This window comes from Acartia tonsa, chromosome 12, assembly GCF_053477335.1.
Source record: "Acartia tonsa isolate MP-2025a chromosome 12, ASM5347733v1, whole genome shotgun sequence".
NCBI classification, from domain to species: Eukaryota; Metazoa; Arthropoda; class Copepoda; order Calanoida; family Acartiidae; genus Acartia; species Acartia tonsa.
In genome coordinates, this window is record NC_137271.1 from 20,170,161 (window position 1) to 20,196,338 (window position 26,178).

The 26,178-nt window shown below is 32.2% G+C and overlaps 1 protein-coding gene across 2 annotated transcripts in view; it reads right to left on the minus strand.

Moving 5' to 3' along the window:
• Positions 1-26,178, minus strand: part of LOC145334706 (uncharacterized) — a 60,281-nt gene that overhangs the window by 23,238 nt on the left and 10,865 nt on the right. The window contains exons 1-9 of one of the 2 annotated variants that reach the window (XM_080180283.1): positions 19,723-19,831; positions 18,767-18,855; positions 18,084-18,164; positions 15,422-15,442; positions 14,662-14,738; positions 6,170-6,220; positions 4,841-4,941; positions 3,979-4,055; positions 210-262 (exon numbers count right to left, since the gene is read on the minus strand). In XM_080180283.1, the coding sequence (XP_080036409.1) occupies positions 210-262; positions 3,979-4,055; positions 4,841-4,941; positions 6,170-6,220; positions 14,662-14,738; positions 15,422-15,442; positions 18,084-18,164; positions 18,767-18,822 (517 nt within the window). In that variant the 5' untranslated portion in view covers positions 18,823-18,855; positions 19,723-19,831. Of the gene's footprint in view, positions 1-209; positions 263-3,978; positions 4,056-4,840; positions 4,942-6,169; positions 6,221-14,661; positions 14,739-15,421; positions 15,443-18,083; positions 18,165-18,766; positions 18,856-19,722; positions 19,832-26,178 lie in introns of those variants that run through there. The other variant, XM_080180282.1, reaches the window with a different exon arrangement.

The window sequence follows — 26,178 nt, forward strand, 5'->3', positions numbered from 1 at the left end:
TACATCTGTCTGTTTAAACTAAATATTATGCATACATTAAAAATATATTAAAAGCTTAACTTTTTTAGGGTCTCAAATAATCTTTTCATGAAAAACAAGTTATTTTGAAAAAAAGTTTCCATTACTTAATTATTAATTTAAATTTTATTTTAAGAAATCACAGTTGTATGGGTTTGATAATATTAAAGGCTCCAGCATAAATATTATTCCTTCGCCAAATTCCTCTTTGAATAGATCTGTTTTTATTTCAATACTTTTCTTACTGAAACCATTTTTGATTCTACATTATTGATATTTTGTTAACCCTTACAGCTCGGGCCCCAATTCCCACTTTAATAGATCGGGGGGGGGGGGGGGGGGGCTCCAAGAGCCCCCCCCTCTATCTCGGCTCCTGTTACAGATAAAGACGTAAAATTTTTTTCTGGTGGTTCATGTGTATTTTTAGAGAAAATTACTTTTTCTAGTCATAGCGGCCAGGCCGCTCCTTAGCCGCTTTTTAGCGGCCAGCCGCTAAATTTTAAAACAGCTGTAGAGCGGCCAATTTTGCAGCTAGGATGACCAAATTTTAGGACGAGTTTTTATTTTTCATAACAAAAAAATTACTTTTTCTGATCATCGCCAAAAAACGGCAAATAACGGAAACCGCTATTTTCGGCGGTTACGGCGGTAAAACGGCGGTTGGCGGCGCCAATTAATATTTTTATCTGTTTGATGTTGCTCAAGGATTTACCAAAAAAAATTATAGGACTCTAGCTGTAATAGAAGCCATGATATTCATGATATATGTTTGTAGTAAAAGCCGGACAAAAATCGGTCATAAAGTCGGTCAGGGAGCGGTCAAACGGTCATAACACAACTTTTCTCAGAAGGTCATTGATATCTAAGTATTCACCAAAAAAAATTTAGGTTTCTCCTTATACACAACACAAAAGTCATAATGTAGAAATTAAGATTTATTTAGAACTTTTTTTCTAATTTTGGTGCTACCCAACCGACTTCGACCGGACACCACGACCGACACAGACCAGATATCCTAATAAAATCAACTCTTGCCGACGTATAATTACTAAACTTAAAAAGTCATGAAGTCACAGCACTCTATCTTACCTACAAAAAAAATGAGATTGAAAAAACTAGAGGGGGGGCTCTTGGAGCCCCCCCCCCCGATCTGTAAGGGTTAAAGAATACATTTTTTAATTTGAATCAATTAACATACTTTAAGTGAAAAGGTATTATGAAAAGAAAATTATTCTTATTTTGTAACAGGATCTGTGTCTGTATGTAACGAAAGAACTTGCTAACCGCAAAACCAATATGATTCTCCTTTACAATGTAGCTTCTTATCGGTCCTGGGAATGTTTATAACTATTTTGGGTGAGAGGAACACCACTCTACCATTAGAAATTAACTCTATTAAAAAGCTCTTCGAATATTTTTTTCTTTTTTTCTTCTTGAAAGTTGAAGAGGCGCGTCTCACTTCCGCCCACCCCCCACACTAGATACCTCAAAGGCGTAGCCGCTTGTAACTTTATATGTAACCTATAATACGTATTTAAGCCCTTTCGGTTGTCAAAACAAACGGTAAATCTGTAGGTATTTTTTTTTCAATGCCTAACACCTGCGGTGAACTAACCAATATAACCTAACCTAAACTAAAAGTGAGATTATGAGTTATCAGCATTAAACAGGGTAAATTGTGTAAAAGTTCTTTAGAATACATGTCCCTAAAATATTTTATAAGTACCAAATTTAATATTTATAAATTACCAAAAGAAAATTATGATTATGAAAATTAGCTTAGTGATTTTCAAAATCAATAACAATTTGCAAAAAAAAAACTCTTTTACGTCTTCTTATACATATTATTATTCATGTATCAATTTATAAAGTACTTTGAAACTTACTTTAGCTGGAAAATCTTATATGAAGCGGTTTTATATAAGGCTTATAAAATGTGATGAATTGGGCTTTTAGATTTTTTGATTAGCAAAACTTTTATTAAAACTTGAAAACATTAATATTTCGAATGACATGTGATTTTGGTACAGCTGAGGTGGATTCTTAAAAATAATTTGCCCCACTAATCGCTTAGTGCAAACCAGTGCCCAAAATAACCTAACCAAACCTGACCTTCCTTATGTTAAACTTATTTTATAAATAAGGGAAGGGGATTCTAGGTTTAAAATGAACTTATTTACAGCTTGTTTTAAATTATGAATAACTTTTTAAAAATCTAAGTTATCTCTATAACTTAAGTCATGTGACTTATGATTATAAAAGCTCTATTTTATAAAACAAATTTTTGGTCTTTTTATCAATTTCTTGTTAATAAAATTTAAAGTTCTGTAATATTTTTGGTTTACAAATTTTCAAATTTGATAAGCATTTAAAAACATTCAAATGAATAGAGATCAGGGGCGTCCAAGCTTTTTTTGGGGGGGGGGGTTATTCGTGTTACCCCCCCCAAAATTTTTACCCCGGGGGTAAAATTTGATTGGGGGGGGTAATTACCCCCCCTAAAGTCTGTTGGGGAGGGTAAATACTCCCCCCAAATCTGGTGGGGGGGGGGGGGCAATTACCCCCCCCCAAACTAATTTACCCCGGGGGTAAAATTTTTGGGGGGGTAATTTAATTATGTAAAAAAAGCACCTACCTAATCTATTAAGTTAATAAGTACTATCTTATAACATAAAGTAGTAAGTAAGGTTTATTTGACTATAGCTTCAGATTTCATTACTTTTAATACTGAGTTCTCCTTTTTAGGAAAGCTTCACATAGATCCCATGATGGTTCCACACTATTATAGGGCAATCCTTTGAGTGGTTTTAGGCTATTTTTCTCCTCCCTTTTTACCCTTTAGAAAACACGAGTTCTTAGATGCTAAGGGCGCAACTACTATTCAAATATATAGTAGTATCTCATTCTTTAGAACATAAAAATACAATAATTAACTCACTAACCAATGAACCAATATGATTTTACTTTAAAGTGAAGCGTCTTATAGGTCCTGGTAAGTTTTATAACTAGTTTTGAGACACCCTGACATCCTCACAAAAGAAATCGCCTATAGAAATTCTTTTTCATTATTTAATGAAATATTTAATTTAGTTAGGTATCTATTTTATGGAATCTTCAGTGCTTTACAATTACATCATAGATCCTCGGGATGGTTTTAGCCCTTATAAAGGCCCAAGCAAATAAAACATGATCAAACTATTAAATTTTTTGTTATCATGGTTAAGAAAATGGTTTGGGGGGGGTAAATACCCCCCCCCAAAATCGTTGGGGGTGCCTACGGCACCCCCAAGGAGGGGGTAATTTTTTTTGGGGGGGGGTATTGTACACAAAATTTTGGGGGTGCCAAATGGCCCATTACCCCTCCCCCCCTTGGACGCCTATGATAGAGATGGTTTCATACATATTGCATATGTATGTATGCAAAAAAAGCTATAATACTTATTTTTGTTCAGGTAAGGTAAGGGTTAGAAAAGCCCCACAGAGTTAGTACAATGTACAAATACGGCCTCTTAGGTTATAGTCCCATGATACCCCCCCCCCCCACTCCCAATCAAAATTGAAACATTAGAAAAGGGGGGGGGGGGGGATGTAGTCTTGAAGTTATAGCCAATTAATCCTTTATTTGTAGCAGTTTGACCTTAAAATAGCCTTTCATCTAAATATTACTAGACAATTATACAAATAAGCTTAGACATTCTTTAGCTAATTTAATAAATCAAGAATCTTGGAATTAATATATTAAGTTTTTATCTGTTGATGAACATATGTAATGTAAGATTTTGAAATTCAGTTTTCTTTTCGAGAAAGCTTCACATCGGTTATTTGCAGGTGCTTAACTATTTATACTATTCAACAAGTCTTTAAAGAAATATTATCTTAACACCCCCCCCCCCCCCCATAAAAAAGAATACCCCCTGCCCTACGTCTGAGATAGTTTTTCATTTAGTAGAATCAAAATTCCTGGTGATAATTTTAATTTGTCTGATTTTATTTTCTAACTGCTTCAGTAACACAGAGTGCACGTAGTTGACACAAAACTAAAATAAAAATATTATTCTAATTTGTTTTTGTAACTATCTACCTGATAGATCTTACTTATTATTAATATTTAACTCTATAAAAAACAGCTTTCTATATGAATACATTATCATTTTGCTAACTGTTTGTATATCTGACTATCATTCAGTCTAATTATAATCTATTCTATTTATCTACATTTCTTTTAATTTCTCTATGTATCTATATATTTATATATATCTTTATATTCATCTATCTATCTAAAAATTCATCTATCTATCTGTCTATTTATCTATCTATCTAATAAATAATCATATTTATCTTTTTATCTATCAATCTTTTTTTTTATCTATCTTTTTAATTAATATATCCAACTTTTCTATCTAAATATATATATCTCTAATTTCATCTGTCTAGCATATCAGCAACCAACCTCTCCACCATGTCCATCCATAACAGTAAAAAGATGAACATCTTGTCTATCTATCTGTCTATCTAACTATCTATCTATCTATGTGCAACCCACCTCTCCACCGTGTCCATCCATAACAGTGTAAAGATGAACATCTTGTCTATCTATCTGTCAATATAACCATCTATCTATCTATGTGCAACTCACCTCTCCACCGTGTCCATCCATAACAGTGTAAAGATGAACATTTTGTCTATCTATCTGTCTATATAACTATCTATCTATCTATGTGCAACCCACCTCTCCACCGTGTCCATCCATAACAGTATAAAGATGAACATCTTGTCTATCTATCTGTCTATATAACTATATATCTATCTATGTGCAACCAACCTCTCCACCGTGTCCATCCATAACAGTGTAAAGATGAACATCCCCTGTTTCTGTTTTAATCGTTCTTGTCTCCGCTCTGTCCTCATTGCAGGGACGTCTACCTAAAGAAGCTGATGTCAAATGTTTTTATGGGAAATGTACCTTTATGGCAAATGTACCTTTATGTCAAATGTACCTTTATGGCAAATGTACCTTTATGGCAAATGTACCTTTATGCCAAATGTACCTTTATGCCAAATGTACCTTTTTGTAAAATGTACCTTTATGTGAAATGTACCTTTATGTGAAACGTTTTTTTGTGTAGTTTATCCATATCTAAAATATACCTTTATGTGAAATGTTTTTATGTGAAATGTATCTTATGTGAAATGTATCTTTATGTCAATTGTACCTTTATGCCAAATGTACCTTTATGTGAAATGTACCTTTATGTCAAATGTACCTCTATGTCATTTGTACCTTTATGTGAAGTGTACCTTTATGTCAAAAGTACTTTTATGTGAAGTGTACCTTGATGTGAAATGAGTTTATGTGAAACGTATCTATGTGAAGTGTACCTTTATGTGAAATGAATAATGTGAAATTAAGAATTAAGGAAGGCCCATACCAAAGACTTATAAAATGGTATTGATCGCTGAAATGTCTGGCACGTGACACTAATAGTGAGAGTAATGGACAATCCTGGCCCGTAAAAAAATTACCATACCCAGTTCTAACTCTCAGACAAAAGTAGTCCAATCAAAGAGTTGGTGTTGTTACTTAACCAACTTCATCGGGTGTTAGAGTATCAAATTCAATAACAAGTGTATGAGTTTTGTAGATGATCGATATCGAAGTAGAATTTCGCGCTAATGAGGTAACTAACTAGTCAACATGTCCCTATCCCAAAATAAATAAAATTGTTACCCTGAGTACTGTGAATATAACAGTGGTGACCCATCTTGCTCCATTCAAAACCTATCTATCTATCTATATATCTATCTATCTATCTATATATCATTCTATCTAACTTTCTATCTATCTATCTATCTATTGTTACCCTGAGTACTGTGAATATAACAATGGTGACCAACCTTGCTCCATTCAAAATCTATCTATCTATCTATATATCTATCTATCTATCTATATATCATTCTATCTAACTTTCTATCTATCTATCTATCTATTGTTACCCTGAGTACTGTGAATATAACAATGGTGACCCACCTTGCTCCATTCAAAACCTATATATCTATCTACTTATCTATATATCTATCTATGTATCTATCTATCTACTTATCTATCTATCTACTTATCTATCTATCTACTTATCTATCTATCTATTGTTACCCTGAGTACTGTGAATATAACAGTGATGACCCTCCTTGCTCCATTCCGAACCTAAATGTTAAAACATAAAAGTATAATAATAGATGGGGCATGAGCTATATGTAACTCACCCACTGTTTGGGGACCCTAATAATGGATTATTCTAATATGACGTCATACGAGATACTTTGGCCAACAGTTTTCGGATCATGGAAAGAAAACAAAGTCATTCCTAAATTAGGACAGAAGTCACCTTCCTAGGAAGGACATAAGTAGCCTTCCTTAAGTGAGAATTTCTTAGATGAAGGGCATAACATGCCTCCCTTAACAAAGATTTTGCAAGATTGAGGACATAAGTAGCCTCCCTTCACCTCACAAAACCTAGCTTTTTGATCCTTTACATAGCAAAATCTTGCATAAAATTGGTTTTTGGTCCATCACATAGCAAAATATTGGAAAACTTAGCTTTTCTGTCCTTCACATAGCTAATTCTTGCAAAACATAGCAAATTCTTACAAAACATAGCAAATTCTTGCAAAACATAGCAAATTCTTACAAAACAAAGCAAATTCTTGGAAAACTTAGCTTTTCTGTCCTTCACATAGCTAATTCTTGCAAAACATAGCAAATTCTTACAAAACATAGCAAATTCTTGCAAAACATAGCAAATTCTTACAAAACAAAGCAAATTCTTGCAAAACATAGCAAATTCTTACAAAACATAGCAAATTCTTGCAAAACATAGCAAATTCTTACAAAACATAGCAAATTCTTGCAAAACATAGCAAATTCTTGCAAAACATAGCAAATTCTTGGAAAACCTAGCTTTTCTGTCCTTCACATAGCTAATTCTTGCAAATCATAGCAAATTCTTACAAAACATAGCAAATTCATGCAAAACATAGCAAATTCTTGCAAAACATAGCAAATTCTTGCAAAACATAGCAAATTCTTGGAAAACCTAGCTTTTCTGTCCTTCACATAGCTAATTCTTACAAAACATAGCAAATTCTTGCAAAACATAGCAAATACTTGCAAAACATAGCAAATTCTTGCAAAACATACCAAATTCTTGGAAAACTTAGCTTTTCTGTCCTTCACATAGCAAAACCTCACAAAACATAGCAAATTCTTACAAAACATAGCAAATTCTTGCAAAACATAGCAAATTCTTGCAAAACATAGCAAATTCTTGGAAAACCTAGCTTTTCTGTCCTTCACATAGCTAATTCTTGCAAAACATAGCAAATTCTTACAAAACATAGCAAATTCTTGCAAAACATAGCAAATTCTTACAAAACATAGCAAATTCTTGCAAAACATAGCAAATACTTGCAAAACATAGCAAATTCTTGCAAAACATACCAAATTCTTGGAAAACTTAGCTTTTCTGTCCTTCACATAGCAAAACCTCACAAAACATAGCAAATTCTTACAAAACATAGCAAATTCTTGCAAAACATAGCAAATTCTTGCAAAACATAGCAAATTCTTACAAAACATAGCAAATTCTTGCAAAACATAGCAATTTCTTGCAAAACATAGCAAATTCTTACAAAACATAGCAAATTCTTGCAAAACATAGCAAATTCTTACAAAACATAGCAAATTCTTACAAAACATAGCAAATTCTTACAAAACATAGCAAATTCTTGCAAAACATAGCAAACTCTTACAAAACATAGCAAATTCTTACAAAACATAGCAATTTCTTGCAAAACATAGCAAATTCTTACAAAACATAGCAAATTCTTACAAAACAAAAAAAATTCTTGCAAAACATAGCAAATTCTTGGAAAACTTAGCTTTTCTGTCCTTCACATAGCTAATTCCTGCAAAACATAGCAAATTCTTACAAAACATAGCAAATTCTTGCAAAACATTGCAAATTCTTAAAAAACATAGCAAATTTATGCAAAACATAGCAAATTCTTACAAAACATAGCAAATTCTTGCAAAACATAGCAAATTTTTACAAAACATAGCAGATTCTTACAAAACATAGCAAATTCTTGCAACAAGGGTCCTAAACTCAAAAACAAATTTTCAGCGCAATCCGACTGCCGGTTCTTGAGATACGGTGACCTGGTGTCCTTGGTACTGACGGTAAGATTTGGGAAATGGTTTGAATCCTTAGTAAATTTGGCTAAGTCCAAAAATTCTTTGACAATTATAATATTTTCAACCTGGTGTCCTCTCAGTAGGTACGCTTGGTGTCACCTGGGTATTTTTTCTTCAAAAATTTGACTAAGTGTCAAAATATTTTTAGACTTAGCCAAATTTACTAAGGATTTGAACCATTTCCCAAATCTTACTGTTCATACCAAGGACACCAGGTCACCGTATCTTAAAAACCAGTGGTCGGATCGTGCTGAAAATTCGTTTTTGAGTTTAGGACCCTTATTGCAAGAATTTGCTATGTTTTGCAAGAATTTGCTATGTTTTGTAAGAATTTGCTATGTTTTGTAAGAATTTGCTATGTTTTGCAAGAATTTGCTATGTTTTGTAAGAATCTGCTATGTTTTGCAAGAATTAGCCATGTGAAGGACAGAAAAGCTAAGTTTTCCAAGAATTTGCTATGTTTTGTAAGAATTTGCTATGTTTTGCAAGAATTTGCTATGTTTTGCAAGAATTTGCTATGTTTTGTAAGATTTTGCAATGTTTTGCAAGAATTTGCTATGTTTTGTAAGAATTTGCTATGTTTTGCAAGAATTAGCTATGTGAAGGACAGAAAAGCTAAGTTTTCCAAGAATTTGTTATGTTTTGCAAGAATTTGCTATGTTTTGCAAGAATTTGCGATGTTTTGTAAGAATTTGCTATGTTTTGCAAGAATTAGCTATGTGAAGGACAGAAAAGCTAAGTTTTCCAAGAATTAGCTATGTTTTGCAAGAATTTGCTATGTTTTGTAAGAATTTGCTATGTTTTGCAAGAATTTGCTATGTTTTGCAAGAATTTGCTATGTTTTGTAAGAATTTGCTATGTTTTGTAAGAATTTGCTATGTTTTGCAAGAATTTGCTATGTTTTGTAAGAATCTGCTATGTTTTGCAAGAATTAGCCATGTGAAGGACAGAAAAGCTAAGTTTTCCAAGAATTTGCTATGTTTTGTAAGAATTTGCTATGTTTTGCAAGAATTTGCTATGTTTTGCAAGAATTTGCTATGTTTTGTAAGATTTTGCAATGTTTTGCAAGAATTTGCTATGTTTTGTAAGAATTTGCTATTTTTTGCAAGAATTAGCTATGTGAAGGACAGAAAAGCTAAGTTTTCCAAGAATTTGTTATGTTTTGCAAGAATTTGCTATGTTTTGCAAGAATTTGCGATGTTTTGTAAGAATTTGCTATGTTTTGCAAGAATTAGCTATGTGAAGGACAGAAAAGCTAAGTTTTCCAAGAATTAGCTATGTTTTGCAAGAATTTGCTATGTTTTGTAAGAATTTGCTATGTTTTGCAAGAATTTGCTATGTTTTGTAAGAATTTGCTATGTTTTGCAAGAATTTGCTATGTTTTGTAAGAATTTGCTATTTTCCTTCACATCAGAAAAGCTAAGTTTTGCAAGAATTTGCTATGTTTTGCAAGAATTTGCTATGTTTTGCAAGAATTTGCTATGTTTTGCAAGAATTTGCTATGTTTTGCAAGAATTTGCTATATTTTGTAAGAATTTGCTATGTTTTGCAAGAATTTGCTATGTTTTGCAAGAATTAGCTATGTGAAGGACAGAAAAGCTAAGTTTTCCAAGAATTTGCTATGTTTTGCAAGAATTTGCTATGTTTTGCAAGAATTTGCTATGTTTTGCAAGAGTTTGCTATGTTTTGTAAGAATTTGCTATGTTTTGCAAGAATTTGCTATGTTTTGTAAGAATTTGCTATGTTTTGCAAGAATTTGCTATGTTTTGTAGGAATTTGCTATGTTTTGCAAGAATTAGCTATGTGAAGGACAGAAAAGCTAAGTTTTCCAAGAATTTGCTATGTTTTGTAAGAATTTGCTATGTGAAGGACAGAAAAGCTAAGTTTTCCAATAATTTGCTATGTTTTGCAAGAATTTGCTATGTTTTGCAAGATGAAGGACATAAGCAGCCTTCCTAATGTAAGAATTTGTCAGACAAAGGACATAAGTCACCTCCCTTAACCCTTACAGATCGGGCCCCAATTCCCACCTTAATAGATCAGGGGGGGGGGGGGCTCAAAGAGCCCCCCTCTCTATCTCGGCTCCTGGTACAGATAAAGACGTAAAATTTTTTTCTGGTGGTTCATGTGTATTTTTAGAGAAAATTACTTTTTCTAGTCATAGCAGTCAGACCGCTCCTTAGCCGCTTTTTAGCGGCCAGCCGCTAAATTTTAAAACAGCTGTAGAGCGGCCAATTTTGCAGCTAGGATGACCAAATTTTAGGACGAACTTTTATTTTTCATAACAAAAAAATTACTTTTTCTGATCATCGCCGAAAAACGGCAAATACCGGAAACCGCCATTTTCGGCGGTTACGGCGGTAAAACGGCGGTTGGCGGCGCAAATTATTATTTTCATCTGTTTATTATTGCTCAAGGATTTACCAAAAAAAATTATAGGTTTCTAGCTGTGATAGAAGCCACGATATTCATGATTTATATCTGTAGTAAAAGCCGGACAAAAATCGGTCATAAAGTCGGTCAGGGAGCGGTCAAACGGTCATAACACCACTTTTCTCAGAAGGTCATTGATATCTAAGTATTCACCAAAAAAATTACAGGTTTCTACCTTATACACAAAAGTCATAATGTAGAAATTAAGATTTATTTAGAATTTTTTCTAATTTTTTTTGCTACCCAACCGACTTTGACCGGACACCACGACCGACACAGACCAGATATCCTAATAAAATCAACTCTTGCCGACGTATAATTACTAAACTTAAAAAGTCATGAAGTTACAGCTCTCCATCTTACCTACAAAAAAAATGAGACTGAAAAAACTAGAGGGGGGGGCTCTTTGAGCCCCCCCCCCCCCCCCCGATCTGTAAGGGTTAAGTTAGATTTTGTTAGATGAAGGACATAAGTAGCCTTCCTTAGATCAATTTCCAGTGACTTCTGTCCTAATTAGGAACGACTTTGTTTTCTTTCCATGATCCCAGTTTTCTAATTTATCCCCTTTTCTAAAGGCACTATAAAGATCTTCCTTATTTAAAAAAAGGTGTCTAGCTGGCTGATGGTGTTGATTATGTAGTGAGGGGGGGGGGGGGGAAGTTAACACAGCCAGGAAGGAAATAACTATCCCTTAAATTTTTAAAACTTTTTTTAAAAATCTAATTTAAAGCGATGTTCTATCTGGCTGCCCAGTCTTTTGATGTAATAGAATGGAAAATAATAAGTAGAAATATTATTCAATAGTGTACAAAAAGGTGCTTTCCTTCATAGTGCTATCAAGCACTACACCTCCAACCCTAATTGAATAAGAATAGTGTACAAAAAGGTGCTTTCCTTCTTAGTGCTATCAAGCACTACACCTAAAACCCTGATTGAATAAGAATAAATTACAATTAAGGGGTTGTGGTTAATTTTTCACCTGTTCTTAACCCATGTTGGGCATACATATACATACTTGCGGTGCAATGACCAAGTACCTAATGTAACCTAACAAAAAAAAAACTAAACCAATAAACGAAAAATTGCATACTCCTTATTCCAATTTATTTCAAAATAAGTTGGGGGGGGGGGGGAGGGGGTGAAGGTCAGTCTATCCTTTACGCTTATTGAGAAATTACACCCCAAAAAATATGCAAATGTAATTTTGTACATAAATTTTATGGGCCTTTTTACTCTATTATGTAACTGTCTGTCTTAAATACAGGGATCGTAGGGGATAAGTCAATTGACGATAAATTGATATACATCTCTAATCATGATAAACAAAGGTACCCCTTCTGTAGATTTATTTGTAGAAAAGTTTGATCACTACTATGCAGTTAGAAAACCAAGCAATAAAACTCTCAAAGAATAGAATTAATAAATACTAATTGTGCTGGATGTGTTTTGTTAATTAATATCTCATATATGGGTTAAACTCCTAAAAGAAATTTACTCCACAAAAAATTTCTTTTAAAACTTATGGAATGGTAGTAAGTCATAAATAAAGCTGTTTTAGCTTCCAATAAACGCATTACTTATAGAGATAATTGGTCTTTTTAAAAGCGAAGCTTTTCTATAATTAGGGTCGGTCCGTCCGTACGTCCGTACGTCCGTCCGTACGTCCGTAACGGATAGCTTTTTCCGTTAATTTAGGCATGTTAGAATTGTCCTATCGATTTCATGGTGATTCCTTCAGTAGTTAGGTACAATTTAGAAAGCGTAGCAACTCTATAATCATTACCAAAATGTCCGTACGTCCATTTTAAACATGTTGATTTTTTTACTTTTTTAACAACAAAAATTTTATTTGATCAAATCATCGGATTGATCTGATTTTTTGTATATTGATTCCTGGGACAACAAAGTATAATGTAATAAGCGAAGCAACTCTATAATCAAGCCCTAAAAATGTAAGTATGTTCATAAAAATTATCCTATATCAAGCAGTTTTACAACAAATTTACTTACAATTTTGCTTTGACTCTTATAAATTTATATTATGATAATTAAGTTCTAACACTATACAAGTGTTAATATCCGTTTGTCCTACCGTTTCAGTGCTTCGCTTTTATGGATGTTGTCATCCTTGTTGTGATATGAATTATAACATTTAATTTTGACCATTTCTTAGAAACTTTTAGTATTCATAAAATTTTAGATAAAAGCAAAATATTCAAAAAAAGTTTTTATTTCAAGTTGGATTAATTTAGTCATTTTTCCTCCTTTTTATCAACAAGGAAAAATGTTAGTTTTACATAAATTGTATACAAGGATGAATACTTTCATAGGGAATAAGTAGGGCATGTCATCAGAATATATAAATAAAAAGAAACCATGAAAAAAATTCGGCATTTTTTCTTCAAAGTAGTTTTTGAGCAAATAACCCACTTTCCTTGTTATTACATAAATTAAAAAAAGGGAGGAGGGGGTTATATGCATGGGGGCTTATGCATTCTTTAACTAACCCTGCGGGGTCACACAGTACCCAAATATGACCTTAAACAACCTAGCCAGAGACAAGAAATAAACCCCAATAATTTCCCCTACTTATTTTTGATTTATTTCAAATAAGAACAGGGGGGAGGGGTCTTTGCTTTACCAGGTACTAGTGAAGGAAACCACTGAAAATCGGCACAAAAGTCAAAGTAAATAATGAAATGGAAAAATCAAAAAAGAAAAGAAAAAGAAACCAAAAATTGAAGGGAAATATAATTGAATGTTCATCACTGACAAATTTGAAAGGTCAACGAATAACTGTATTGGTGGTATCGATGTATAAACCAGAGCTGGATCTTTAAATTGTTTAGTAGTGCGCTAAATCAGGGCAATCCAGTTCACCCCGGTTTGGTGCGGCAATGACACTCGTTGAGTGTACTGGGCGCGCTGGTTCGCCCATTCCATTTTGATTTAAAGATTGAAATCTAATAATATCTAGGTGCGCTAAACTGGATCGCCCCGATTTAGTGCACCACTAAACGATTTAAAGATCCAGCTCAGACAACTACCTGACCTAAGTAGTGGAGATCCTTTTAGTTTCAGTTTTAGCTTTCTGTTCTGTTATAGGGGCTTGACTGTTTTTATATCTCCGACGCTATTAGCTGATAATTGCAATACAAAATCGGAATAGGATATTCTCCCTGTGCGCAGAGATGTATAAAGCTAATGCCCCCTCTATTTTTATAATTTAATGAACAACGGACAAGGATGCTGTGAGTATTGGTGCAAAAAATATGACGTAACAAAAAAAATTAGCCAATGAGAGGCCGTTATTGACCAATGGTAAAATTTATAGTGGCCTCTCATTGGCTAATTTTTTTTGTTACGTCATATTTTTTGCACCAATACTCACAGCATCACGGACAAGTGATACAATTAGATTAGTTTCGCTGCTAGAAATATGAATTATTCAGAGCTAAACTGTCAATTCCAAGAAAATAAGGAAATCCTACATAAAAATATTATCATTCTTTCATTTCATATTCATTTTAGTATATTACCTAGTGTACAGATAGAGACATAATCTTTAAATCTTCAATGCTTGAAAATGGATCCCCGTTTAAAAATAAAGACAAAAATCAAAAGAAAAAAAACATAATAAAATTTGTTTCAATTATGATAATTTTGATAATTATGATGACTTGGAAAAAGCAAACTATTAATTTGATTGCAATATGTTAAGAGTAAAACCAGTTTGTCCCCGGCTAACAAAACTGGTTTTTTAATCTTATGATTTTGAATTTAATATTCCTAGAAAATTGTCTGTAATACTATGTTATACATGATTTTTCAGTATGGCTAAGAACCGGTTATAATCTAACGAAGGGATACTGGAAAACCTATAATTTTTTGATTCAGGTTTCACAAAAATTGGATGATATTTCATGGTATTCAGGAAGAAAATGTTTTAAAAATTGTACCTTGATCAAACTGTGAAGAAATGTTGAATGAGTTGAGTAGGGTAAAGTTTGTTATGGAGTTGAACCAGCAACTAATTCTGATTAGTCAGGTAATGTCATAAAACCCACCAGGTGTCTAGTTCAATTTGGGGTTTTCCCCAAAGTGCCTAGTCCATCACAGAAACCCCTACCTTCCCTAATTTAGAGTATTTTTTTTCATGGTGTTAATTGTCACCTTAAGGTAGGGTAGGTTAGGTTATATTGGGCAAAGAGTAGGCCTACAGGGATAAGAAACCGCAGGTATGAATAATTTGGTTGGGTCCCTTTTAAAATAAAATATTTAAGATTTTGCCGTCTGTCAGTCTCTCTGTCCTTCTGTAACATAAACGTTTTCTCTCGCTATAGAGAAAGTAATACGTTTACTCTTTTTTCTTCTTAGTCCCATTTTTCATTCCATCTTTCCTCTCTCTCTCCTTCTTTTCCTCTCTCTCTCCTTCTTTTTATTTCTCTTTCTCTCTCTCTCTCTCTCTCTCTCTCTCTCTCTCTCTCTCTCTCTCTCTCTCTCTCTCTCTCTCTCTCTCTCTCTCTCTCTCTCTCTCTCTCTCTATTTCTCTTTCTCTCTCTTTCTCTCTTTCTCTCTCTCTCTCTTACTCCACTCTCTCTTTTTTTCTTTCTGTATCTTTCATCCAACCTCTTATGTTAAGCTTATCGCTTGAAATAGCTTCCCTCAATTAGACGTATTTTGCCTTGTTAATTTGGATTTTATGGCATTAAACCATTCCTGTTGTTGTTACTGGTCAACCTGAAATAATCAAAACAAAGTAAATTTTAATTTGTTGTAGGTATTGCATCTATATGAGTAAATTTTATTATTTTTTTCTGCTTGGGATACGTCGATCCCCAAAGTCTTTCTTATTATAACGTTTTCTTATTCGTTGGCTTAACAATTTTGGAGACTTTTATTGAATTTTGATTGGTTGGTTAATTCTGTTGAGTGTCCAAATGTTTTAACCACTAATTGTAATTTACAAAAGGGGTAATTTTGTGTATCATCATTGGGGATGTACATCAATTTGTCAGTCATTGTCTTATCCCTTTAGATCCCTTTATCAAAATACAATAGAATATCAGTATGTCTATAATAAGTCAGCCCCGACTACTTTATACAATGTCGTATAGTCGAAATAAACCATTGATATCATACACAGACACAATGCATCAAGTTTTGAAAAATTTTGAATTATTAAAACCAGTCAATAAAAAATTATATGAACCAAGAATACTTATATTTAAAATTGGAGATATAAATAAATATTTAAAAATTCCAAGTGGATTGATTTCCAAAATGGAAATATGATAAGTGGAGAAAATTTATCGTCAATTTAGGTTGCTAAAATGGAACTCATTTATTGGTCAGTTTGATCATCTACTAGAAGCTAATATGATGGGGTAAATGAGGAATATCGATATTTTAGCCAGCTGGCAGTATCACTTTATTAGAGTACATGGAAATCTGGTGCAACATCCAAGTATTAATATATCGATTCACTCACCGTTATGTAATTCAAGATCACTTACACGGATATAAAATAAAATGTTATTTTTAAATAAATAAGAAAATCATTGTTTATATATTAAGCAATATTTTACAATTTCAAGAGAGCTAGTCTTCAAGTATACTTTACAAATTAAAAAGGATGACTACATTCATAAACAAATTTTTTGTAGTATGAATGACGGACAAGTTAATTCTATAATGGATTTTAATTGGAATAGGGGAAAAAATTATGTAATACAATCTTAGAAATAGAATTTCCCCATAGCGACGATTGACAGACGGACAGGCTGATGGATAGACGCACAGGCTGATGGATAGACGGACAGACAGACAAAGTTAATGAAAAAGTAGTTTCACAACTAACAAACAACATATTTCAAATGAAAGAGGAGGGTGTAAGGGGGGGGGGGGGTTAATGCAACCATCTCGTAATCAGTGAGCTAATGGCACTTAGAATTCGAATTTTGATCTGGAATTTTGCATGAGTAATCCTTGGTAGGTCTATTTTCCCTAAATTGAACAAAAAGTAACGGCTAACGGCTGGCGGCTCAGCAGTTTAGCCAATTTTAAAACTATTTTCAAGGGAAATCATCACGAAACCTATCTCTACAGAATACTCTAGGCTGCTCCAAAACGTTTTCAAACGGTTCTAGCCGCTAGTTGCTGGTATTAGAAATCGAAAAATGTTTTTTTGTATCATTTCACATGATTTAAAGCAAAAATGTGTTTCAAAAAGTTGATTCCTACATAATTTATGGCAGATTTGCCCTAAAAATAGCCAACAAACGGCTAAACGGCTGAGCCGTTAGCCGTTACTTTTTCAACTTTTTGTTCTATTTAGGGAAAATAGACCTACCAAGGATTACTTATGCAAGTTTCGGATCGAAATTCGAATTGTAAGTGCCATTTGCTCACTGATTACGAGATGGTTGCATTAAACCCCCCCCCCCTTATTTAAAGCAAAAATTGAAAGATCTACTTTTCAACCGGTTGAGGTGTCAAATGCATTGTAAAAGTCTTGTTATATGTATCTTTTAAAAGATCTATATAAGTTAGGCTCAATAAATTTGATGGACAAACGTAGATAAACAAATATTTATTAACAATGAATTAAATAGTTAACATGATCTAAAAGTATAAACAAACAAAAACTTTATTAATCTATCCCCAAATTGCTTAAATACAGGATACATAATATGAACATATTTAAACTTTAATCTATAATACAAAGAAGAACAATGTCTGTTTGTTTGTTTGTTTGTCTGTCTGTCTGTATGTTTGTTTGTCTGTCTGTTTGTAGCGAAGGATCTCGGTAACCGCTGAACCGATCGGGTTTTCCTTTATAGGATAGCTTCTCATAGGTCTCGGGAAGGTTTATAACTATTTTCTTGGGGGGTGGGACACCCCCAACCCCCCAAAAAAATGAAAATTACCCCAAAAAAAAAAAATTCCTTATTAAATTTTTTTTAAAAATTTAAATAGTGGGGTCGACTTCCCCCCAACTCCTCCAAAAAAAAGACTTCCCCCCCCCCAATTTTTTATTTTTTTATTTTTCTTTTAAATCTAAAATACGATAAATTGGTTTGATTAATCCTCTTGGGGCAAAGCCTCTAGAGGCTAGGGACAAAGCCGCTAGTATTTGATTAACGTAATAGTGCTAGGAATCGTCATTCCAAAAAAAATAGGATGATTATTTAGGATATGGTTTATACAAAACCTAATTTTTTTAAATTTTACCTAATTGTACAATATTCAACAATCCTAGTTTGAAATAAATGAAACATGAATAAATTAACAACCCAATATATCCAATACTGACGAACATACTGTCAGACGTACCCTAATTATAAAACTGCTGTGCTCATAACAAAATAATTAATCTAACCTGACTAATGAAATGACAAGTAAGGCAGTGCAGATTAATAATAATAAAACTTCTTTTGTATTTACAGCTTCAAACATCCGCCTGAAACAATAAGAATTATATATTAGTAATGGTTTGTGTGTCTGTCTGTCTTGCTAAAGTACCTAAAGTTGGTAAGTATTATAAAACTTTGGGGACTAGTGTAATATACAGTCCTCTGTTCTCTCTTTCTCTGGTAAATAGGTAAGGTTTGTCGGATCTACTGCAGTTCACGGTAAAACATTGCTGGTAAGCAATATTTCCAAAAGTCTATGAATTTTAAAGGCTGCTAGCTGTCAAAACGTACAGATCATACCCGCACACCATTTTAAGCGGCATAAGAAGGCCTACAAATAATCTGTAATAGTCAAGATCCAATGTTTCACAGGGAATGCTTCACTAAAGAAAAACGCGTAAAATAGGTCTTTTTCGCGCATTTCTCTGCACTGCGAGATAATTATGCATTATTGATTTATGGCTATTCTAGATAATTTTTAGGCCTTCTCATGCCGCTTAAAACATTGTGCGGGCATGATCTGTACGTTCAGTGGTTTGGCAGCTAGCAGTCTTTAAAATTCATAGATTTTTGGAAATATTCGTTACCAGCAATATTTTACCGTGAACTGCAGTAGATCCGGTTTGTCTTTACGTCATTTTGTATGTACCTGTACAGATCCGGTGATTGAAGAATACTCATTATGGCATGAAAATTGCTTAACATTGATTCTAGAACAAGTAATACTCCTTCTTCTTCCTAAAAAAACAAAACAAAATTATTACTACAGCGCAAACCGCAACTCTATGCATAATTGCATCTAATTCGAATTCAAGAATCATCTAGAAAATCCAAAACATCATCAGCTTGTAATGGGATGCAATAATCTAAGATAATGATAAGATATTAGGTTAAGTATCATCAAACAGACAACCAACTCTTTGATTGCACAACCTTTATCTGAAGGTCCTAACTGTACATGATAATGAGTTGCTTATGTTTGCGGAACAAGGCGTTCCCCAACTATCACTATAAGTTTCACCCTCAATGAATAAACACGTTTTTAACCTCTCTAGTATGGCGTGGTGTGGTCTAGACTCGAACTCAACACAGCAAGAGGGCACGCTATCATTTCTGCTAATGGCGCTAAAATGCATAAACATTATTACTAGGAACAGAAAATGCCAAAAAAAAGCCCTAGAATCAGAAGAATCTACACACAAAAATTAGACGTCTATGCTTTATTTTGTATTGGATCTTCAATTGAAAATTCAGCTGATAGCAAATAAAGTAAAATTTTTAGTTTCTGGAATCATAATAAAGTAAGGTTATGCTCAAGAACAACTAGCAAAATGTGGACTAAAATCTGTCAATAACCCAATAACACATATATAATTTCCCCCTATTTCAACCATTTAGTGTAAAAGTAGCCCTAATAATAAACTTGAACACAAAAGCTTCTAACAGCTCAATTGATAACGTAAAGTTTAATAAAATCAGTTTTCTTCTGCTACTAGAGAGCCCCTGCTATTTGAGGAAAAGTAGTTGTCTGGATCATACTTTTATTACAAACATCAGTTATAGAGTAGTTGCGCTACTTATAAATGTATATAAATCATTTTAGACCTCTTATGCTTTTAAATTAACTGTCACTTCCGCTGTAGTAAAAATTACATTTTAACTCACAAACACCAAAACAAACACTTGATGATTAAATGAAAAAAAAGCTTAAAACAGATGTTTTAATTAGTGTTTATACAAAAAAACGAAAGTTTCCTTTAAACCTTTAGTGGATAAATCTACTCTTGTAGGTTAGGCAAGGTAAAATAATGATTTGGAACACTTAGGAAGGAAGAGGTCAATGGGATGCTTATTACTCTAGTCCCCAAAGTTGGCTAACAACATTTAATAACTTTTGTTTGGGTGGTTCATGAAGTCGAGTGTTTAAATGTTTCATTCACTAATTGTAATCAATAAAAGGGATAATTTTTTGTATTATCATTGGGGATTTACACCAATTTATCGGCCATTTTCTTTCAAGATCTCTGGGGACTAACAAAACTGGTTTCAATTCTATAATTTTTCATTTTAACATCCGCGAAAAGCTGTATATAGCAATATCCGTTTATCATTGCTTGCTTATATAAAATTTTAGTCGTTTTACGTGAAACAATTTTGAATTACATAATTTGTATTTGAAACTGTTATCATTATTTTATATGGACTTTATTAAGCAAAAAAGATAAATATTAAAAGGAAACTATGTAGTTTAAATAATAATGAGGCGAAAGGAGTAGAATAATAGCCTAAAACCATCACAGGACTCAGATTTAAAATTAAAGAAAACATTAAAGTATCCCAGGGCCTAAAAATAGCTTCTTAAAAAGGAGAACTCTTTTCTTTCTTATATTTTAACCACCTTATTTATAAGATTTCATTATTTAAATCTTTCTTTTATTTTACTTTTTTTAGTCTTCAATCAAAAGAAATATGAAAAATAATCTTATATAAAATTGATTTAAAATAAAGCTAAATTAAGAATGATTTTTCTCGCAAAAAAAGGTTTCTTCTTTATGTTACTATGTAGAAATAAACTTTTAGAGCTTTTTTATATACCTATTTCTAATAAAACAAGGATGACAGTATCAATAAAAGCGAAGCTCTGAAACGGTATGACGAACGAACACTTATAGGCATAATATAAAATCGATTAAAACATATACTTAAATAATGCTAACCGTTACACCGAACGGACATACTGACATAACATAAATTTTAAGATCGTCTCACTGAAAATATCTTAGAGATAAAAAGAAATAAAATTATATAAGTGAACTTTTTTGCATTTCTTATAAGAGATAAATAGTTTAATCACAAATTAGTAATGTACCAAGGATGACAACATTTTTATGAGTAAAGCTAAAATATAAAACGGCTGGATAACCCAATAATTACTAAATGTATGATAGTATTGAGAGCTGCTAATTACGGGATATTAAAATTGTCCTTTCGATTTCAAACTTGGCACGATAATTCCTGTATAGTGTAGGTATTTTAGAAAAGCGTAGCAACTTTATAATCATTACAAGAAAGTCCGTATTTTATTTTAAAAAACTATTCTATAAGTGATATTGTTATTACATTCATCTGATTTTGGGAAGAATGATTCTTAGAACCACAAGGTACAAGCTAAACATCTCTATAATAAAATAAAAACAATGTAAATAAAGTCCTTATGTCCAATATGTATAGGCAGTTTTACAGCAGTGTGTATACAATTTTGTTTATACTTGTAAATGAATATTCTGCTGACACTAAACTGGGTTAATGTTCATTTGTTCTAAGGTCTGATTTAGAGCTTTAATCTTATGATTTTTTGAAATATATAAAGTTTTTTTCTTTTCCAAAATATTGAATTATTGCAGGGCTCGGCAGCTGCTCGTTAACCGCGTGTTAGCCTCAGTGAAATCGTTATTTTAACTTTAAACTGTAGCCAGATGTTCAAATCTTTTCCAAAATAGAAAATCCATCTTTTCGGAAATTACTTGCTTTGCAAACAACTGGATTTAAATTTGAGCCCTGATTTATTATTCTTGTCGCTGTAATTATTGTAGATACTAGCGGCTGCGCCCAGCCATAGCATCTAAAGGAGCTTCGACAGGCAGAAAATTCATTCAAAAACTTGAATCTTATAATGAAAAAGACAAAAACTTGTCATATGTGAAGCTTCTATAAAATGGAAAAGTAAAGACACATCCTTAATGTATAAAGGTTTGATTTTATAAACAAAAAGCTGTGTTCTCAAATATTCTTGTTTAAAGAAAATCAGGATAATTTGCAATATGTCGCTTGTCCAAGGACACTTTCAATAAAAATCTTTTACATTTTGCAACATAATTTTTACTGTACATGTTTTAATTGAATAAAATGTACTCTTTGAGTTTTAAGTTTTTTATTAATTCAAAACTAAACTGAATTAAACTGAAATAATCTTGAACCTCTTTTAATTATTAACTGTGTTATTATATAAATTAGAAAGTTTTTGTTTGAAGCTTAAGGTTTTAAAAACTAATTGTAGTATTTTATATAAAGTACTAGCGGCTTCGCCTAAAACCACCACAGGACTAGTAGGTATATTCCCTGAAGAGTAGAATCCGATCGGTTCAGTGGTTGCCAAGATCTTAAGGGACAGACAGACGGACAGACAGACATCATTCTATTTTGTATTATAGATATGTAAATACAAAAAAGTAAAAATAAAAGAATAACTAAGTAGCAAGGCAATGTTAAGCTTTTATAAATCATATATGACAGGTAGAGGAACGTATGTATAATACAGTAAAATACTGTTCTCGTTCTGGCATGTTTTGACCGATCATAATAACTAATAATATGATTTCTCGTATTCATTCGAATCCGGTGGATAGGAACCGGTTCTCATCCATACGAAAAAACTATGTCTAGCATTGTATTATATCCAGTTATCTACGAATATAGAAATGTACAATTATAAGATTAAAACCAGTTTTTTTAGCCGGTGCCTCCGGCACCACGGGGCTAAAAAAACTAGTTTTAATCTTATAATTTGTACATTCTATATCCGCGGAAAGCCGTTTATAATACGATACGAGAAATAACTATTATAAAGATTTTTTTACGCCGTAATAATTTTTTTTATAAAACTAAAATATTCTGTTTTCTAAAAACACTGTCACGAGCAGCGTCAAAAAGCATTTTTGCTGACTCCTATTGACGCATTTGATACTTGATTTTTGCTTATTTAGGATAGAGTAGGCAATTTTTAATCAGCTGTTTATATCTGACACACGATACAGGGAGGGAAGGGCATTGCACTGTAGATTATTAAGGTACCCAAAGTTTTATAGATACGAAATCTCATTTGCTTAAATATTTTTGTACTTTAATCCTGATTGGTTGAAAAAACTAGCAGTTTCCAAAATTTTTAACCTATAAAGAGAGAAGGAGGACATAAGCCTTTAAATTATTAAGGTACCCAAAGTTTTATAAACACGTAATCTCATTTGCTGAAACATTGGAAACTTTTACATCCAATAACTATACTCTACAGCAGGGGTAATTTGTTTTTAATGAAGGGGTGGGGGTATACATTTATTTATTGTCAAATATCTATCTCTTAATTTTCATTTCGTTCTAGTTGGTCTCTCAGTACAAACTTAATTTCAAAATGCCTCTAAAAGGCTTAATTCTCAGCAGCTAGTGTCAACTATATATATATATATATATATATATATATATATATATACATAGGTTGCTTTGACTTTTAATCTATCTATTATTTCTATTTAAAAAAATAATTATGTAAAACAAAATAAATAAAAAAAACACAAAAAAAACATTATTTTTGTGTCAGTGATGATACTGTTTGACAACAGAGTTAAAGTGAAATTACCAGTACTATATAGTAAGCTATAAAAATTGGAAAGAAAAATTTTAATGAATATAATAGATTTGAAATCTGCATAAAATTTTAAGGAATTTTTATAAAATTCGTTTTTTTGTATAATTCTTTATCTATAAGCGCAAATACAAATTAAGTTAAATAATTTTGACATCTGTGATTGGTGGATTGAAAACTATCTGCGCCCTGATTGGAGAAGCTTAAGTGACGTACATTATTCAACCATTTAGAGCGCAGGTAGTTTCCAATCCACCTATCCTATTGGTCAAAATTTATTAACTCAAATTGGATTTGCGCTTTTAAATAAAGAATTATATAAAAAAACGCATTTTATAAAAAAAATCCTGAAAATTTTATGCAGATTTCAAATCTATTATATACATTAAAATTCTTTCCAATTTCTATAGCTTACTATATAGTTAATCCCAGGGCTTGGCAGCCACTCATAGGCCGCGTGTAAGCCATAGTGAAATTGTCTTATTACAGTGTGTTTTTTTTTATGAGAACTTTTTTGAAAGCAATTTACCCCACTTATAGTTATCAGAATTTAATGATTAATGGCTTATTTTCTTCGTTTTTTAAGAGAAATTATGAAACAACCAAAAAAAATTACAGTTTTTGTTGAAAAAGTACAGTAAAGTTGAAAATTAAAAACTTATGTGACAACATCTAAAAATGGTTTTAGTGCATTTTTCTTATGCTCAAAATTGGATTTTCAGTAGTCGACTTTGGGGGGCCAGTACTTTCTCCCTGATTGAGATATGGCCTTCAAAAATTCTAGTACATGTCCCCAATAGTATCTGTATAAAATTATATAGTCCACATAGAATGAACAAAAGTTTATTTGTAAAACATCATGTTTCATGCATTAAGCAATCTTCAGTTACAATTTAATACTGACACAAATATTAGAATTAATAGATTTTTTCAATTAAATTTAGAGGATTTTTTAAAATATTGAAATTACAAATAAACATAATTTTAAAAAAACTATCTTGAAACGCCAGTATCAGGTATCATTAGCAGCCAGGTGTTCAATTATAGCTCTATAGCTCAACTTTGAAGCGTTTTGCAGCCATTCTTACAAAAGGTAGAATATTTGAACATAAGAAAACTGCACTAAAACCATTTTTAGATATTGACACCTAAGTTTTAAATTTTCAACTTTACTGTACTTTTTCAACAAAAACTGTAATTTTTTTTGGTTGTTTCATAATTTCTCTTAAAAAACGAAGAAAATAAGCCATTAATCATTAAATTCTGATAACTATAAGTGGGGTAAAATTGCTTTCAAAAAAGTTCTCATAAAAAAAACACACTGTATAACTTTAAAATTCAGCTGTATGTCTAAACCTATTCCTAATCAGTCAATCCATTCTTTCGGAATTTTATTTAGCACACAAACTAAATTAAATTTGAGGCTTAAGCATGGCTAAGGTGCAGCTGCCGAGCCTTGGTTAATCCTTAGATTATCACACGAAGGTTAATACAGTTTAAGTTTTTAACTAAAATTAATTAATTCGTCTTAAGTGGATATGGAATATACATGGATATTATAAAAGGGAAGAAAATGTCGTCAATTTAGTTTGCTAACATGTTATTTGTTGGTCAGTTAGTTCTCGTTTTGGCCCACTGCGAGTTTCACTTTCTTAGACAACATGAAAACCTGGTGTAACATCCAAGACGTAATAAATCCATTGCTGGAATTATAATAACATAACTGTATAGTATCCAGGGAGTAAGAGAGGAATATGGATTAAATATTCAATTTTTAGGAGTCTTAAATTTTGGGTACTGGCTTAAAGGGAATGTGCAAGAATTTTGACTTTCGGTACTAGCGCATCAAATACCACTAACTCGCTGTGTTAGTTTTGAATATAAAAGCAGATATATTTCTTTATGAGATGGATGGTTTAAATTTTTTTCTCCAAAAAATATAATTTCAAAGATAAAAACTTTATTGTGATATTTGTGTAATAAACAATCTAAGAATCCTTGAATTTATAGTGACATTTAAACTTTTGGAATATAGGTTGAATGAGTTCCAGGGAGACTTTTCTAGTAATTAATTACAGAATGGTTACGCCAGTATAATGTACAATTAATTTAATTTTTGAATGAATGTTTTTTGGTATTATCCTCTTAGAATTTTTTTTTTCAATTTTGAAAATTTGAAAAAACTTAATTGTAAAACTTAATGGACAACTCAGTGTCTCCTACAATCCTGAGATTAAATTAGTTTTCATTTCTTTATATCCGAATTTTAATTCAAATTGAAATAGTTTTTGGCATTCATGAAATAAACCCAACAAAAGAAATAATTAATTTCTGTTCTGCGACATTAAAACTATGCAATTTGGTATTTTAGCGGCCGAAGCCGCTTTTATTATTTTTGATTTAGAGAAAGCTGCAGCCAATTCAAGTTGGGCAATTTTAAGGAAGCCGCAAAAGTAGTCTAGCAGATTTTGTGAGGCTAAAGGCGCTGCCAAAATGCTACTTTAATAATAATCAGTTTATTTTAAATGTTTAGAGGTACATTTTTTATAAAATTGTTATATAGGCACTATACTTTTACAGTAGTGACCTAACTTTTTCACCATTGCCTTCAATCTACAGAAGGGGTAATTTTGTTTATAATCATT